Raw genomic sequence first — 13,727 nt, forward strand, 5'->3', positions numbered from 1 at the left:
GCAGCTGCCACATAAATATGGCAAAGATGCCGCATCCAAGTCGGGTTTGAAATTGGTATAAATTTGTAACAGCGTTCTAGGTTGGCTTGCAGTTGCCTCTCAAGTTTTGGACAGTTCACAGGTCGTCGCGCGAAAAGGATTAACACCGTATTTGACTAGGATAAACTCATAAGCTCGGAATCATCTCCAGCATGGTGCAAGTGCCCCTGCAACGCTGCCAGTGCGTTTTGGCAGGTGAGTTGGCCAACAAGTCGGCGCTGACCCAGACCCAACCCACTACGGCGCGTAACTCAACAGTGACGAGCGATCGGCTGTCCGCCTCATCATTATTAGCACTTCCTTTGGAGGGGCGTCTGTCTGTCTAAGTTTTTGCTGCCTTGCATATTTACGAGGCATGCGTCTTGCCGTTGGCCCACCGACTGCCGCAATTCTTGGCAGCCAATTGATGTTGCGGTGCGGTATTTTTGCAATTGGCACAGTGGAACTTCAGTAGTTAAGGGTTCAAGACAGTAGGAAATGCACTTACTGATGAAATTGTTTAAGGAACAGAATTTTAAATCACACAAAACTTAAGAAGCTTAGCTTTTTCTCTCGTGGTTTGCATAGAATATGAGGACACAAAATCATTACTGCATTATTAACATTCTTTTGTTGTTGATGCATGTAACTGAAATTAAATTAAATTAATGAAGATTTAAATAGTAAATAGATTTACTGAAAATATATATACATACATAATAGCCATTTAAAATTAAGATAAAATACCTTTAATCTTCATTATTTAATATTTTTAACTAAAAAATATTATTTGACAAGTTTTGATTTAATTGATCTTTCCAGTTGCAAAATATCCTTTATTAATTTGATGATGAAATATTCGTATGATTTCATTTTTTGGGTATACTATACCCATTCAATTTAATTAAAGGCGAAAGGCTTGGTAAATTAAGTACCTTAGCTAAGATATGACCCCACTGTGCCACCTGTGTAGGAGTAGGAAGCTGATAAATAAAGATCGCGGTGCAGAACCGTCTAAGCCGCGCTATCAGCGCCCAGAATCGCGACGTACTTGGCCTTAATATGGGCTGCGAAACTCTGCGCTGCCATCGCCATCGATGGCTGGCTGGTCGTTCATTTCCATTTGGTGCGTCGGCAGTTCCACAGCTCAGAGCAGATCTTCGCCTGATTCAACAAACGATTAGAAAGCGTTAATGTTGGGCCGTCTATTTATTCCAGTACTGGTGCTGCTCTGGAGCGGTGGCTTGGCCCAGTTGCAGGTCCAGGTGAGTGCTGAAGGTGCCTCTGAAATTCACCGTTCCCAAATGGTTTTTAAAACATTTTTTGGCAGGCTCAAAGTGGGTACAACTATGGGCGTCCCGAGGTGGCCAATGTGGGCGGAGCCACCGCTGGAGGTCGCTTGAGTACTGGTCCTTATCCCACGGCCGCAGCCATTCCACTGACCCCAGCTCCGGCTCCCACTGCGTACGGGGCCGGATTGTTTCCCTCGCCCGCCGTTGGATTCACTCCCAGTGGTCAGGCAACCACTGCTTTTGGAGCTCCTGCCATTGTGGGAGCCAGTAACACGGTCAGTCAGCCGAGGAGACCTTCACCTGGCGGAATACCCACCCCATCATCCCGCAGTGGACCTTATGGACCGCAAACTTCCCAGTACGGGAGTACTCCAGGGGGCTCTGCCATTCGGGTTCCGAGTGGAACTGGAGACAGTGGTGACTACAACGATTCCGAAGGCGACTACTCGGCCATTCCGGGTGTGGCCGGAGTGGATTATCCCGTATACGCCCAGGTGCCGCGCACCAACTTCGACTGTGCACAACAGCCCTTGCCCGGATACTATGCGGATATCGAGGCTCAATGCCAGGTGTTTCACATCTGTGCCCTCAACCGGACGTACTCCTTCCTATGCCCCAACGGCACGGTTTTCAGCCAGGAGACACTGGTCTGCGTGTGGTGGAACCAATATGACTGCGTCTCGGCACCCAGCTTATATGCGAATAATGCGTATATCTACGACTACTCTGCCGGAAGTGGCTCCAATCTGGGAACGTCCAATGCGAACAATCCGTATCGTCCGGCCGCAGCTTCCACGACAGCATTTGGAGCACCTGTTGCCACGGCCGGAACCCTTCGGACTACTGGAGTGCCACAAGTGGCAGGCTATAATTCCGGCCGAGGTTCCTATTCTTCCGCCACGCCCACACCAGCCGGCCAGAGTCAGAGCCCGTATGGCGCAGGAGCCGTTCTTCGTCCCGCCATCGTCCCGAGTTCCGGAGTCAATCGGTTGCCGCCGTCTGGAGCTGCCGTCGGACTTCTGGCCACCGCTGCAGGTGCTCTTCCCGAGAATGTGGTATCTGGCTTCGGCCAGCAGCCCCAATCTCAGTTGGTGGGAGGCGGAAACCGAGAGTATCTACCACCGGCCAGCGTTGGGCAACAAAGGCAACGCGGAGGCCCCACCGCATAGTTATCGAACACTGGCTAACTCCTGGCTCCTGTACCCGGCTATTTGGCACTAGACTTAGCGACCCTAGACTTAACCTCTTTATAGAATGTTAGGAGCTCCAAACATAGGTCTTTATAAATAGTTTTAAAATCCTTGCATTGAAATATACTTGAAAGAACCTGTTTATAAAGGAATTCATATTTTTATGCTTGGAAACAGCCATCAGTCGTTAATGCCAGATTAATAGAAAATGGAATTATACTGGAGGAAGTGCATAATGATTATTTGGCGCTAGCTAATGTATGAAAACGCACCATTTTGTTTTAGTCTAATTTGGGATTTATCTGAAAGTCTGAGTTATATTTGCAAGTGTAGTTTGAGCATCAATCTAACGTAACCTTCATAAAATATTCAGTAATAATTTGTGTTTGAATTTCATCTCCAATATGTCCTTTATTGAAGTGCACTAAGAAAATCAACTTGTAATGCACGCTTATCATTTGCGTGCGGAACTTTCGAGTTTTGTAGCAGTTTTCCGTACTCCTGCTTAAAGTCCGATCGTATATACAATTGTTTGCCTCTTTTCAGTTTCGGTTGTCCGGCTTTTGGAAGTGGTATCGTCGGATTGAAAGCCATCTGTGTGCTGTCGTATTGCGTGAACAAATCATGGGAGGATCTGAAACAATGCATAATTTATAAGAATCACACATTTAACAAATATATTATTACTTACAGCTTGCCGATCTCCGTGGGCAGCGCTCCTTCGCCGGAGGCTGGCACTCCGTTAGCAATGTGAACAGCCATGCGTCGTACCGTAGGATGATAGTGCCGTGCCAAAAGGGCAAGCTCATAAAGCGACGTGCTGGCTGCATTACAGTACTCGGGATCTTGCAATTCAGGGTCGTAGCGACCTGAACCTATTGTAGTATCCGTATCCAATAGATTGTCAAGCACAGAGGTGAGCTGGAAGGTCTGTTTGATGGTACCCAGGGTTGCTAGGGTGCCGTTATGAAGCAAATGCAGACTTCCAGTGAGTAACCGTTTCACGAAGGCCATTAGACGCTGCTGGCTCATATTTCTACGTCGCTTCACGAGCACCTCATCCAAGGTTCGCAGAATAATGGTGAAGTCTTCGTGATTTTTTCCCGCCTGAACGGCCAGCATATTCTGATAAAAATGCTGATAGAATCGGATGGGATCGATGTTAAGCACCTCCCCCTGGCCAGAAAGAATCACAAAAATGGTCTGAACGCAGTGGAGACGCTCTCGATAACCTAGTTCGTCTTGATCTTCCAAAATTCGGTTGAGCACATCGATTAGATCGGCGAAAAAGTCCAGATTGATGACATGCGCAAATCTTAAATATATTAATAATTTAGAGTGGTTGTTAACGATGTGTTTTGATTTACTTACTCAGCCAAACCCTCTAGAATGGCGCTAAGCACGCGCGATGTGGGATCGTTCTTTAGAACGCGGAAATAGATGGTAAACACCATCTTGATGATCTCAGTAAGTTTCTGGTGCTTGTCCTGCTTGTTCTCCTCAGCACGGGTCTCCTCCAGCTCTCTATTAACCTCAGTGAGCTTCTTCCGCCTTTTCCGCTCTTTCTTTGACAAGCTTAGCAACCGTTGACGATGCGACTCCAGTTTTTTTTGCTTTAGCTCATTCTCCTTCTCCGCGTCCAGGTTTACGCTTTTTATCTTGAGACCCATCAGGCAGGTGATGCATTCGACATGGACATTGTTTTGCTTTGTTTTAATCAAATGGTTGATGCGCCGGACTATGAAGAGGGTCATCTCCAAACGCTTGTCGTTGGCGAAGACTGAGCGGAAGCACTGATTGACTGCCGTTCTCATATCTTGGTAGTTGCTGTTCAGCATGTACACCAGCAACTGTGCAATGTTCTGGACGTAGTTAAAGTAGGGATGCGCCACCAGTAGATCACACATGCACTGCACTGCAACGGTGGCCAGCTTGATGGTCTGAGGCGTCCTTAGCCCACCTCTTCTGTTCACTTGCGCCGTTATCTGCTCCAGCTTCTGCAAGAACTTCTTGAACTGCTGAAGTAGGGCATTTTCAAAGGTCACACGATCAAGGGTGGCCTTCCGCAACGTTTGCATCTTGGTATCAACCTGACCCACTCGATACTCGGGCAGAATGTCCTTGAAGATCTCGGTTACAGAGATTATAGCCAGTTTTCTGACCGACATCAGGTTCGCTTGTTTGGAGGCTGGGTTCACTTCGTCCATTAGTTCGTACAAGGCATGGAAGTTGCGCATCTTATCCTCTGGCTTCTCGAGAAGCCCGGAGCAAATTATTCCAATGCGATACTTCTGGCGTTCGATCTCTTGCTGGCGGGCAATCAGCAGATCTGTGGTGGAGATGAGTTTTTGGACGGGTACGGCAGACGGCGCCTCGACATCGTTGACCACATCGTCGTCGCTGTCCTCGTACTCCGTTTCACCATCTTCATCTTCCTCGGAATCTGTCTCCTTTTCCTCTTCATTCTTCTTTTTCTGCTTGGGCTTTGGCAGGTAATCGACCTCAGTGGTGCGGGTTATTATCTGACCATCTCTGGACTTGATAGGCAGCAGATCCAGCTTAATTTTCTGCGCTGCCTGCTCTTTTTTAGTGTCCGAGGCGTAGGCCCTTTCTAAGCCGATTGATTGCCCCTGTTCAGGGTCTTCCTCGCCGGCCGTTTTTGCCTTTCGCTTCCGTTTATTGGCCTGTAACAGAGCAAGATCATCGCCATCCAGCATGTCTGCAATGTTATCCAACACCTCATCATCGTCCTCCTCATTGTCCTCTAGCGGATCCAGTCCCAGGGAGACCAATTTGTTGTGCTTTTTGCGCTGGGCCAAATTGTCCCGTTTTCTTGCCTTTTGAGAAAATATATTCTGGCCCTGTTCTCGTTTGGAAGTAAGTTGGTCCCGCTTCTGTTTCTGCTTTTGTTGTTGCTGCTTGGTCAGCGGTGTTTTCTTCGACTTCAGGTGAGCGGCCCGCTTCACCGAGCTGATTTTCACCTTTTTCTAAAGACAATTTAATTTATAGGTGGTGGAGTTTAGAGTTGAAAAAGTTACTTACCGTTCCCATTGTGCCAATTTCAAAGACTTTTTATTTAAATTTCTTTAATGTTGACTTCTGAATTTGCCGAGCACATGGGAAGCTAAGGCAACTGTCCACTTGCCAGTGCAGAGCAACAGCTGGATAAGTCATGGCAACTTCTTTTTTTTTACTGGTATTTTTCCAGTATATTTTTGTTATGTGTGGTCTAAATAAATACTGAAATTCATTAAGTGATGTTCGACGGGCGCTTCAATGAGTTGTTGCAACTCATTTACACAGGTAGCAACTTTGCAAAAGATGCTGATCGGCTTACGGGAAGTAATCAAAACGAAAAATTAGCAAATGGAATGTTTGGAATGTGATGATTATTAATCCACTATAATTGGCGAATTGGTAAAGAGTTTAACCCAGAGAGAACTAAAAATGGTATCAAAAATATATACACGTGCAATTCCTGCTTAACAAACAAACAAAACTATTAAAAAATATTTTTTTAAACGCTCAAAGTTACCTTCTCAGATCGTAGTGACGTGTTGCATATAACTATTGTAATGCCATCTTCCCATAGAGTCCATACGTTCGAAACGGTTGGGATTTTTGACAAATGTGAAACTCCGTTTTCCACAGAGCACATCCACCATCCGATAACAGCTGATCTGAACAGCTGTGGCTCATCATTTTAGCCCGTTCCATTTTGTACAAAATGTAAAATGACCACAACAGCGTTATAAATGGTACTTGGTAACAGACTGCAAGTGATCTACGCGAACATTCAAAACGAACTAATACGTCTGCAGATTTTTGCCAGCCTGCAGACAAAATATGAACAGCTATTGCCCAATATTGTCTAAATGGTAACAAATCAAGTTCATTATATATAAATGTTTGTTTTTTGTTTTATTATAATTTCATATTTTATTTAATTTTAAATGTTCTGCTCAATGTTGTGAGTAAGGTATGCGCCTAGGAAAGAGTGGAGCAACAACTAATGCTGCCACACGGATGGAGCACTAATTAATTAATTATTACAAGTATAAACAGCATTTTTTGAATTGGCGCCTTCCTGTTCAAAAGTTACCCGCCTTTATTTTTTTTAATTTTCGTAGTGAATGTTCCAATTTCCACTGTCAAGAAGAAGAACTCAGAGTTGCACCAAGAAAACATCGCCTAACTATCGCATAAAAAAGTCCGTCAAATTTGGATGTGAATTTTCGGAACGGCAAAACCTTATGGACCATCCGTTCAACGGATGGTGGATGGTGGATGGAGCTCTGTGGGAAGAGGGCATTAAAGTCTTTTTAAAAATTTATTCGGACTAAAATAGAGCAGAGAACAAGGAAAACAATGATTTTAAAACACATAACCCCAACAAAAAAACAAGAAAGGAAAGCTAACTTCGGGCGGAGCCGAAGTTGATATACCCTTGCAGAATATTCTGTAAATTATATTCTCCAAAATTATTCATATGATGCATTCTTAATACTCATAAAAAGTCCCAACTTCCTAACTTTAAAACCACCAAAGTTATGACATTTCCGATCAATCAGTTATATGGCGGCTATAGGATATAGTCGGCCGATCCTTATGAAGTTTGGTAGGTATAGTCGGCCGATCCCGGCCGTTCCGACTTATATACTGCGTGCAAAGGAAAGAAGAGTGCGTGGAAAGTTTTAATTCGATATCTTTAAAACTGAGAGACTAGTTCGCGTAGAAACAGACAGACGGACAGACGGACATGCTTATATCAACTCAGGAGGTGATCCTGATCAAGAATATATATACTTTATAGGGTCGGAGATTTCTCCTTCACTGCGTTGCACACTTTTGACCAAAATTATAATACCATCTGCAAGGGTATAACAATATTTTTTTTGCAAGTAAAGAACAAAACTGAACATAGAAGCTAAAAAATCAATTTACAAAGAGATGATAATTTTGCTTGAAACTCTAGGGCGAAACTCTAGTTTAAAACCATTATAAAAATAAAAACTTCCCATTTTTAAGGCAGACAAATTTAATAATGTCGGAGCTGAGAGTTCATCAGAACTAAGTGTGCTATGGTCTTACGGTCAATCAGCTGGGTTTGTTGACAAGCAAATTTAAAAACTTATCTGCAGGAAAAGAGGATATTCATAGGTACCTTGGCAAGAGGAGCAGGTCCGATGAGAGGGGGGGCAGCCTGGTCATTTTCCCAGGGCCCTCATTGGTCAGGTGCCCGGCAACGAGAATTTTTTTTTTTAATTTAGATGTTAAGAAAAATTGAGAAAGAAAAATTTAAATCAAAAAGTCCACTATTGTTCTGTGACTAAACTCATTTAGCTTCTGATGTATAACACTTCTGTATAATTCAAATAAGATAAAAGAGCCCGTGCCCCGGGCCCCGGTGTGGTTCTCGACGGCCCTGAAGACGAGACTAAAGCCTAGTACTCAGCTCGACGAGATTCCTTCGACAGCTATAAAAGACAGAGACAACAGACAACAGGGCGAATTCGACTAGGACCTTATTTCATGGACAGGTCTCGCCCATGATACAATAATATGTTAACATGTTATTGTCTCGGCCAAATATTTGCCGATTATGTAAAACCTCATAGTTAGAATCGACCACGTATTAGTCACCTGCGATAATCATTTAATTTTTTTCAAAAATTAAAAATTATTTACTTTTACACTTAAAATACTGTCATTCTAGATGCTTCTAGTTACTAGTTACTTTATAGTTTGAAATCTTAAGCTAGCCTTTTATAAATAAATAAATATGTGTTTTCTTATTTTATATATAAGTCAAATTATTTAATCCATATTGAATAGTGATTATCTTGAATTTATATTTTTATATAGTGTATTTTATAGCGTTAGGTTATTGTGATATAATTTTATAATAAATATGTTTTTTCGTATCTTATATTTGTCAAATTATTTAATACTTTTTTAATAACGCCTTGTACTCAGATTGACGAAAACTTCTCGTCAGTCATGAGAGAGAGCGACAGGCAAACAGCTGATGTACACTTTTCGTCAGCAAACACAATAAAAAACTTAGAAAAATCGCCTGTTAGAACTGATGGCAGCTTTGAACTTTAAATTGGCAAACAATTATCAGTAAATTAAAAAAAAAGTCTGTAGTTAAATTTAAATTGTTTTTTTTTTTAATTTCTTTGTACAGCGGCAGACTTGTCTTGCTAAGGTAGTTGATAATATCTTTTAAAAGCTTTTTCCCGCAAATACGATTTTGTACGACCATAGCACGCTTATTCTAATTCTGATGAACTCTCGAAAATGCAGTCGCTCTGTAAAGATTCAAGTTTTTCCGCTAGCGAACTCGCTTTTCGATCTGAGTACTAAGCTTGAAAATACAAAGATTTTTTAAATATGCTATATATTATATTGTTAGGTTATCGTGGAATTTTTTGCTGCACCTTCTACAGCCACACTGCAAAGCGCAGTGCAAACAAACAAATGGCCGACGAGGAAGATTATATGTCGGACAAATTCCTAGCTGGGTGAGATTACCCATTGGAACTAACAGAACCATCACCATGTAACGAATCAACCTTGGCGCTCCAATTAGCCTGCAGGATGTGCGTCCCAGCTTGGTGCATAATCGCGGCAAGAAGCGCCAGATTGAAATCGATACCAAAAAGGAGGACTTTAAGAAGCGACAACGCGAAGCAACAGCTACCTCCGGAAACATTGACAATGCTCGTCTGCAGCAGTCGCTCAACACACCGCTTTCCGCTGAAAACAAGGGCTTTCAGCTGCTGGCCAAAATGGGTTATAAAGCGGGATCTGGATTGGGTAAACAACCTGATGCCCGTACCGAACCCGTGGGGATCACCATAAAAAGCGGCCGCGGCGGTCTAGGACGCGATGCGGCCGTGGCCGAGTTGACCCTTAAGCGGCAGGAATTACGTAGAGCCCATCTCCTTAGCAAGGCCGGTATTGAATCCCGTGAAGAAATCAGCACTGAGGCTTACAGACAAAGAGCGACCCACAAAGCCGAAGAGCGCAAGCTCCAGTACGACATAAAGCGGGGTCAGCAAACCTGCGAATCTTTGGATCTTAAATCCGGTATTACAGAACCAGATCTGGAGTTCTTTTGGCCACCTAAACCAAAAGACGAAGATGAAACAGGAAGCGAAGAAGAAGATCCGGAAGCGGATGAGACATCCAAGGATGAACCATTCACTCCATCGGAGCAGCTAGGACTCCTCACAGGCTACATGCGCACCGCTTATTCCTTCTGCTACTGGTGCGGAACGCATTACGAAGACGCCGAAGATCTAAGCACCAACTGTCCAGGACCCACACGAGACGATCATTAGCCCCATCAAATAAAAAGCAAATATTAATTACACATAATTTCACAAAATCTCTGCAGGTTTTAAATTATTTTACAATTTTACATAATCAAAAACAGTGTATCTGGTTGGTAAAAATGGGTATAGACGGAATGGAATCCAGTAAGTGGGAGCTACAACCGACCCTCCAACTTTTGTATAAGATCGTGGGTACGTTCAATTACACTGAAGATGAACGGTCGTTCCATGGGATCGGTGCGAAGCATGTAGTTAATCAAATCGTTCATGTCCTGAAAAAAAACTGTGATTTAACTATAATTTTAGGGTAGTGCTATTTTCTCTTGCCTCTGTGTAGATGGAATCCTCTGGAATGTTAACATTACCGCTAAGCACAGCCAAAGCCACGCTGTCGCCTCGCTCGTAGATGGGATCGTAGGGTGAGTTAAAGTGGCACATTGCATATAGCACACAACCAAGACTCTTTAATGGGAATAAATATGAACATACAAATATTAAAGTAGTGAGACACCCTTTACTAAAATATTACCCAAATATCCGACCTCTCGTCGATGGTGCAGTAAGTTTTCACGGTAAAAAGCTCCGGAGCTCGATAAACAATGGAGCTCCTCTCCTCGGCCTCATCCTGCAGCCGCTGGGCATCCGTCTGGCCTACAATTTGTAGACGAGCTTCCGTCATGGAGCCGAGATCCACAATAATGGGCTCAAAGGAGTCCGACAGACAGATGTTTGCCGTTTTCAGATCACGGTGGGCCAGTGGCACAGGCTTTGCCTCGTGGATTGCTTTTAAGCCCTCGCAGACGCCCAGAAAGATCTGCAGGATCTGCGCCTCAGGCATGTGGTCCTGTTTGCGTGACCGTAGCTGCAGGTGATCCGCAAGAGATCCGTGCTTATAGTAAGGCAGCACGATGTACAAAGTGCTCGTTGTGTTGATGACGATATCCGCCTGGCCCTTCAGCTCATAATCCACCACCCGGATGACGTTATCCGAGTCGATTTTTCGGCAGTTTTCGATTTCCCGTAGCGCTATATTCTGGTCGTCGATGCTGTGGCAGGTGATGCGCTTTATCGCATAGCTCCGTCGCGTGGAGGCGTTTTCCCCAAGGTCGATCAGACTGAAGCCCCTGCTCAGACACCAAGAGATTAGATATTCTGGTGGAGATAGTGACACTTATTTATATGGTACAAACCCTGTCGCTAGTCTGTCGCGGATTGTGTAGCGGGATCCGTTGATGTTCAGGGTCTCCTTCCGGCAGAAGCAGCCGCGTTTCATGATCAGCGTCCAGCCTATACTCTGCATTTTGTTTTAGTTACGCTACGGACTTTATAACTTTAAGACTAACAAACTAGTTTAATTCATATACAAAACCTAAATAGAAAACAGAAAGCTGAAGTGCAATGTTTATGCGAGGGAAAGCTTACGATGTTCCATTATTGTGTATACGTTTGTTGATTTCTGGAGTTTGCTTAATCACTTTAAGATAATAGTTACTTTAATATACATACTGTTGATTCCTCCTAAATTAAGTTAATTCCAATTAACTGTATAACTGTTATTGAAAAAACAAAAATATATAAGCTCGAATAAGCCACGGCATGAACACAGACTTTTCTACGCGCCCAACAGCTGATCCAAGAACAGGCTGGTATGTTTGCCATGTGGCTGCCGGCGATGCCACCTAGTTGCACATGGTTCGTTGATTGCGAATTTCTTCTTGCGCAGAACTTTCCATTTAGTAAACTAATAATCAATTATAAGGATGGAGGACGAAGCTTGGCGGGATCTCGTGGGTATCAGCGCCGATCCGCCCAACAGACGTGACAAGTGCGAGCAGTGCAAGTGGGTGGTAAAACAAAAAATCTCACTCTGAAATCATAAGACTTGTAATGAAATCTTTCGCAGACGGCCTGTAGTTGTGTGCTGGTGTCCCGCTTTGCCGCATCCGCCGGAGGCCGTAGCTTCGCAGATAGTGATACTGCAGCATCCAGCCGAGGAGAAAAGATCCCTACGCACAGCCCTGATGCTCCAGTTGGGCCTGGAACCGGGAAAATGTGTCGTGTACAAGGGCAAGCGTTTCCCCAACCACAAACACCACTCTGAACTGCAGAGGATTCTAGACTCTCCACAGACATTACTCTTGTATCCCAGCCGGGACTCAGTACCGCTAGAGGAGGTGGACGGCAGTTCCGGTCCCTACACTCTGGTGCTTATAGATGGCACCTGGCCTCAGGCCAAGGCAATCTATGCCAGTAGTCCTGCTTTGCACCGCCTGAGACAGGTAAAGCTCATCGCCGTGGGTATCAGTGACTACATTATCCGCACCCAGCCTACGGAGGGCTGCCTCAGTACCCTGGAGACCGCAGCCCAGTGCCTAGCCGTGCTCGAATCCCGGCCAGAGCTGCGGCAAACGCTCGTCCGCCCGCTGCACGCGCTCTGCAGGTTCCAACTAGACAACGGAGCCGTCGAGCACCAGTCCAAGGAATTTCTGATGAAAAACAATCAATACCCCAAACCTATTGGCAAGCGGCTGAACCGTCTTCTCAACTCAACTAGAAACACAGCGGGCGATGGCAACAAGGATACGTGATAGCAGAAAAACACCGGAGGAGTTGCATGTGCCTGTGGTTTATAGTCAACTAGGTGCAGCGGCCGTAACAATGTTATGATTTGTAACGCTATTATTATTATTTTCTACTAAATAGTCAAAGATTTAGACCTTCGTCGTTACTTAAACGGTGGGCTTGTTCCTGGCATCCGTGAGGGCTCTGATGAAGACGCACTTGACGATGGCATAGCCCCGCACGCAGACATTCGTCTCGTCCTCTGGGGATGATAGATTAATGTTTTTGATTCTATTCAATTTGTTCAAAACACTCACTGCCTTCGGTCTCGCAAGCCTCAATGGAATCACCAGTGGCTGGCCAAATATATTTGCGCACCAGATCCGTATTTAGCTTGTAATCCATCATCAAACCGGACTTTTCGAAAAAGCAGTTGAAATAACACTGTAAGGAATTCGTGAGAATCGGTAATAAAAGGATCAGCAAACCCCACATACCATGCTGGTTGCTTTATCCTTGTCGTCTGGCAATTCACCAGTGCTATTGAACTGTAATACATTGGCTAAAAGAAATGACAAATTAGATCACTAATTACCGTCGTTATCCTTTTTAAATTTCGTCCAACACTCACTAGTCGAAGTTATGAAACTTGCATTACAGTTCTTATTAACCTCTTCGAAATCTATATAGTCAGATTCTCTAGGAGCTGGTGTAGTAGTGGAAATATCATCCACGTCGCCATCGAAGCTATCATAGTTTATAATAAAAATATCGCCATTATCCTTGGCATGATCCTGCAGGCCCTTGGCACAATTCAGAATCAAGCTTAGGGAAGCAAAGACAACACAAGTTTTAACTAACGTGGAGCACATTTTGAACTAGCGAAAAGCTAGATGGGCTTTAGTTGCTCCACTTTTATAGCAAAACTTTGTTGATAAATTTATAAAATAGCTTTGATCATGCCATGCACAGTTAGATTAATTTGATGCATTATTTGCAAAATTTTACTACCAATTAATTTGTCTTTAAATAAACGTTACACAAAAGAAACTAATATTTTCAGAGATTGATCAATTTTAGATAATTTTAGCACTATACTAATAGCCGAGACTATCTATACCAACCTTCCACTTACCATACGGAATCATATTTTCGTCCGCACAGGCAACACGAGCCGTGTAAAACATGGAATGCATTTGCATCTGCACTTCCGGATCATCGGGCACCACATCCTGGGTAGTCACCCAAGCCACAGACAAAAGTTCGATCAGAAATAAATATAGAAACATTTCGCAAGACCGACTGCTGAGTGAGTTGCTTTT

General features: G+C 43.9%; 6 protein-coding genes across 8 annotated transcripts; 3 read left to right on the forward strand and 3 right to left on the reverse strand.

Annotated features, from left to right (window-relative positions):
* The first annotated feature begins 111 nt into the window (after positions 1-111).
* LOC108044021 lies at positions 112-2,550 on the forward strand. The gene is made up of 3 exons (XM_017122870.1): positions 112-234; positions 1,237-1,283; positions 1,349-2,550. The coding sequence occupies exons 1-3, from the start codon at positions 192-194 to the stop codon at positions 2,477-2,479; spliced, it is 1,221 nt and encodes a 406-aa protein (XP_016978359.1). The 5' UTR covers positions 112-191; the 3' UTR covers positions 2,480-2,550.
* Positions 2,551-2,879: 329 nt separating this feature from the next.
* LOC108044026 (nucleolar complex protein 3 homolog) lies at positions 2,880-5,646 on the reverse strand. Its single transcript, XM_017122877.1, has 4 exons — positions 5,543-5,646; positions 3,872-5,487; positions 3,192-3,815; positions 2,880-3,134 (listed from the first exon to the last, which is right to left on the reverse strand). The coding sequence occupies exons 1-4, from the start codon at positions 5,549-5,551 to the stop codon at positions 2,912-2,914; spliced, it is 2,472 nt and encodes an 823-aa protein (XP_016978366.1). The 5' UTR covers positions 5,552-5,646; the 3' UTR covers positions 2,880-2,911.
* Positions 5,647-8,953: 3,307 nt separating this feature from the next.
* Positions 8,954-9,901, forward strand: LOC108044029 (G patch domain-containing protein 11). Its single transcript, XM_017122880.2, has 2 exons — positions 8,954-9,027; positions 9,096-9,901. The coding sequence occupies exons 1-2, from the start codon at positions 8,984-8,986 to the stop codon at positions 9,847-9,849; spliced, it is 798 nt and encodes a 265-aa protein (XP_016978369.1). The 5' UTR covers positions 8,954-8,983; the 3' UTR covers positions 9,850-9,901.
* LOC108044028 (serine/threonine-protein kinase 16) lies at positions 9,877-11,456 on the reverse strand. 2 transcript variants are annotated; one of them, XM_017122879.1, is made up of 5 exons: positions 11,350-11,456; positions 11,034-11,212; positions 10,373-10,967; positions 10,171-10,305; positions 9,877-10,115 (listed from the first exon to the last, which is right to left on the reverse strand). In XM_017122879.1, exons 2-5 carry the CDS (start codon positions 11,141-11,143, stop codon positions 9,999-10,001), a joined length of 957 nt encoding a protein of 318 aa, XP_016978368.1. In that variant the 5' UTR covers positions 11,144-11,212; positions 11,350-11,456; the 3' UTR covers positions 9,877-9,998. The 2 variants fall into 2 exon arrangements, with proteins under 2 accessions (XP_016978368.1, XP_016978367.1); XM_017122878.1 differs by having other exon boundaries at positions 11,266-11,456.
* Positions 11,457-11,517: 61 nt separating this feature from the next.
* Positions 11,518-12,555, forward strand: LOC108044023 (tRNA-uridine aminocarboxypropyltransferase 2). The gene is made up of 2 exons (XM_017122873.2): positions 11,518-11,683; positions 11,747-12,555. The coding sequence occupies exons 1-2, from the start codon at positions 11,604-11,606 to the stop codon at positions 12,429-12,431; spliced, it is 765 nt and encodes a 254-aa protein (XP_016978362.1). The 5' UTR covers positions 11,518-11,603; the 3' UTR covers positions 12,432-12,555.
* LOC108044024 (general odorant-binding protein 84a) lies at positions 12,505-13,694 on the reverse strand. 2 transcript variants are annotated; one of them, XM_017122875.2, is made up of 5 exons: positions 13,541-13,694; positions 13,037-13,261; positions 12,903-12,967; positions 12,723-12,849; positions 12,505-12,667 (listed from the first exon to the last, which is right to left on the reverse strand). In XM_017122875.2, exons 1-5 carry the CDS (start codon positions 13,692-13,694, stop codon positions 12,573-12,575), a joined length of 666 nt encoding a protein of 221 aa, XP_016978364.1. In that variant the 3' UTR covers positions 12,505-12,572. The 2 variants fall into 2 exon arrangements, with proteins under 2 accessions (XP_016978364.1, XP_016978363.1); XM_017122874.2 differs by lacking the exon at positions 13,037-13,261.
* Positions 13,695-13,727: the final 33 nt, after the last annotated feature.

The sequence above is a fragment of the Drosophila rhopaloa genome, unplaced genomic scaffold (assembly GCF_018152115.1).
Source record: "Drosophila rhopaloa isolate 14029-0021.01 unplaced genomic scaffold, ASM1815211v1 contig_155, whole genome shotgun sequence".
Taxonomy (NCBI): domain Eukaryota; kingdom Metazoa; phylum Arthropoda; class Insecta; order Diptera; family Drosophilidae; genus Drosophila; species Drosophila rhopaloa.

What these genes read in the sequence shown, in the direction of transcription:
- LOC108044021 (XM_017122870.1), top strand. Translation starts at nt 192, where the DNA reads ATGGTGCAAGTGCCCCTGCAACGCTGCCAGTGCGTTTTGGCAG. An exon ending in CTGCCAGTGCGTTTTGGCAG is followed by an intron (nt 235 to 1,236) that starts GTGAGTTGGCCA and finishes TATTTATTCCAG; the next exon opens with TACTGGTGCTGCTCTGGAGC. An exon ending in TGGCCCAGTTGCAGGTCCAG is followed by an intron (nt 1,284 to 1,348) that starts GTGAGTGCTGAA and finishes ATTTTTTGGCAG; the next exon opens with GCTCAAAGTGGGTACAACTA.
- LOC108044026 (XM_017122877.1), bottom strand. An exon ending in ATTCTAGAGGGTTTGGCTGA is followed by an intron (nt 3,816 to 3,871) that starts GTAAGTAAATCA and finishes AATATATTTAAG; the next exon opens with ATTTGCGCATGTCATCAATC. An exon ending in CCCACGGAGATCGGCAAGCT is followed by an intron (nt 3,135 to 3,191) that starts GTAAGTAATAAT and finishes GCATTGTTTCAG; the next exon opens with ATCCTCCCATGATTTGTTCA.
- LOC108044029 (XM_017122880.2), top strand. Translation starts at nt 8,984, where the DNA reads ATGGCCGACGAGGAAGATTATATGTCGGACAAATTCCTAGCTGG. An exon ending in TCGGACAAATTCCTAGCTGG is followed by an intron (nt 9,028 to 9,095) that starts GTGAGATTACCC and finishes CGCTCCAATTAG; the next exon opens with CCTGCAGGATGTGCGTCCCA.
- LOC108044028 (XM_017122879.1), bottom strand. Translation starts at nt 11,143, where the DNA reads ATGCAGAGTATAGGCTGGACGCTGATCATGAAACGCGGCTGCTTCTGC. An exon ending in CGCGACAGACTAGCGACAGG is followed by an intron (nt 10,968 to 11,033) that starts GTTTGTACCATA and finishes GTGTCTGAGCAG; the next exon opens with GGGCTTCAGTCTGATCGACC. An exon ending in AGGATTCCATCTACACAGAG is followed by an intron (nt 10,116 to 10,170) that starts GCAAGAGAAAAT and finishes GTTTTTTTTCAG; the next exon opens with GACATGAACGATTTGATTAA.
- LOC108044023 (XM_017122873.2), top strand. Translation starts at nt 11,604, where the DNA reads ATGGAGGACGAAGCTTGGCGGGATCTCGTGGGTATCAGCGCCGATCCG. An exon ending in GACAAGTGCGAGCAGTGCAA is followed by an intron (nt 11,684 to 11,746) that starts GTGGGTGGTAAA and finishes AATCTTTCGCAG; the next exon opens with ACGGCCTGTAGTTGTGTGCT.
- LOC108044024 (XM_017122875.2), bottom strand. Translation starts at nt 13,694, where the DNA reads ATGTTTCTATATTTATTTCTGATCGAACTTTTGTCTGTGGCTTGGGTG. An exon ending in AAGTTTCATAACTTCGACTA is followed by an intron (nt 12,968 to 13,036) that starts GTGAGTGTTGGA and finishes CATTTCTTTTAG; the next exon opens with CCAATGTATTACAGTTCAAT. An exon ending in AGGATAAAGCAACCAGCATG is followed by an intron (nt 12,850 to 12,902) that starts GTATGTGGGGTT and finishes AATTCCTTACAG; the next exon opens with TGTTATTTCAACTGCTTTTT.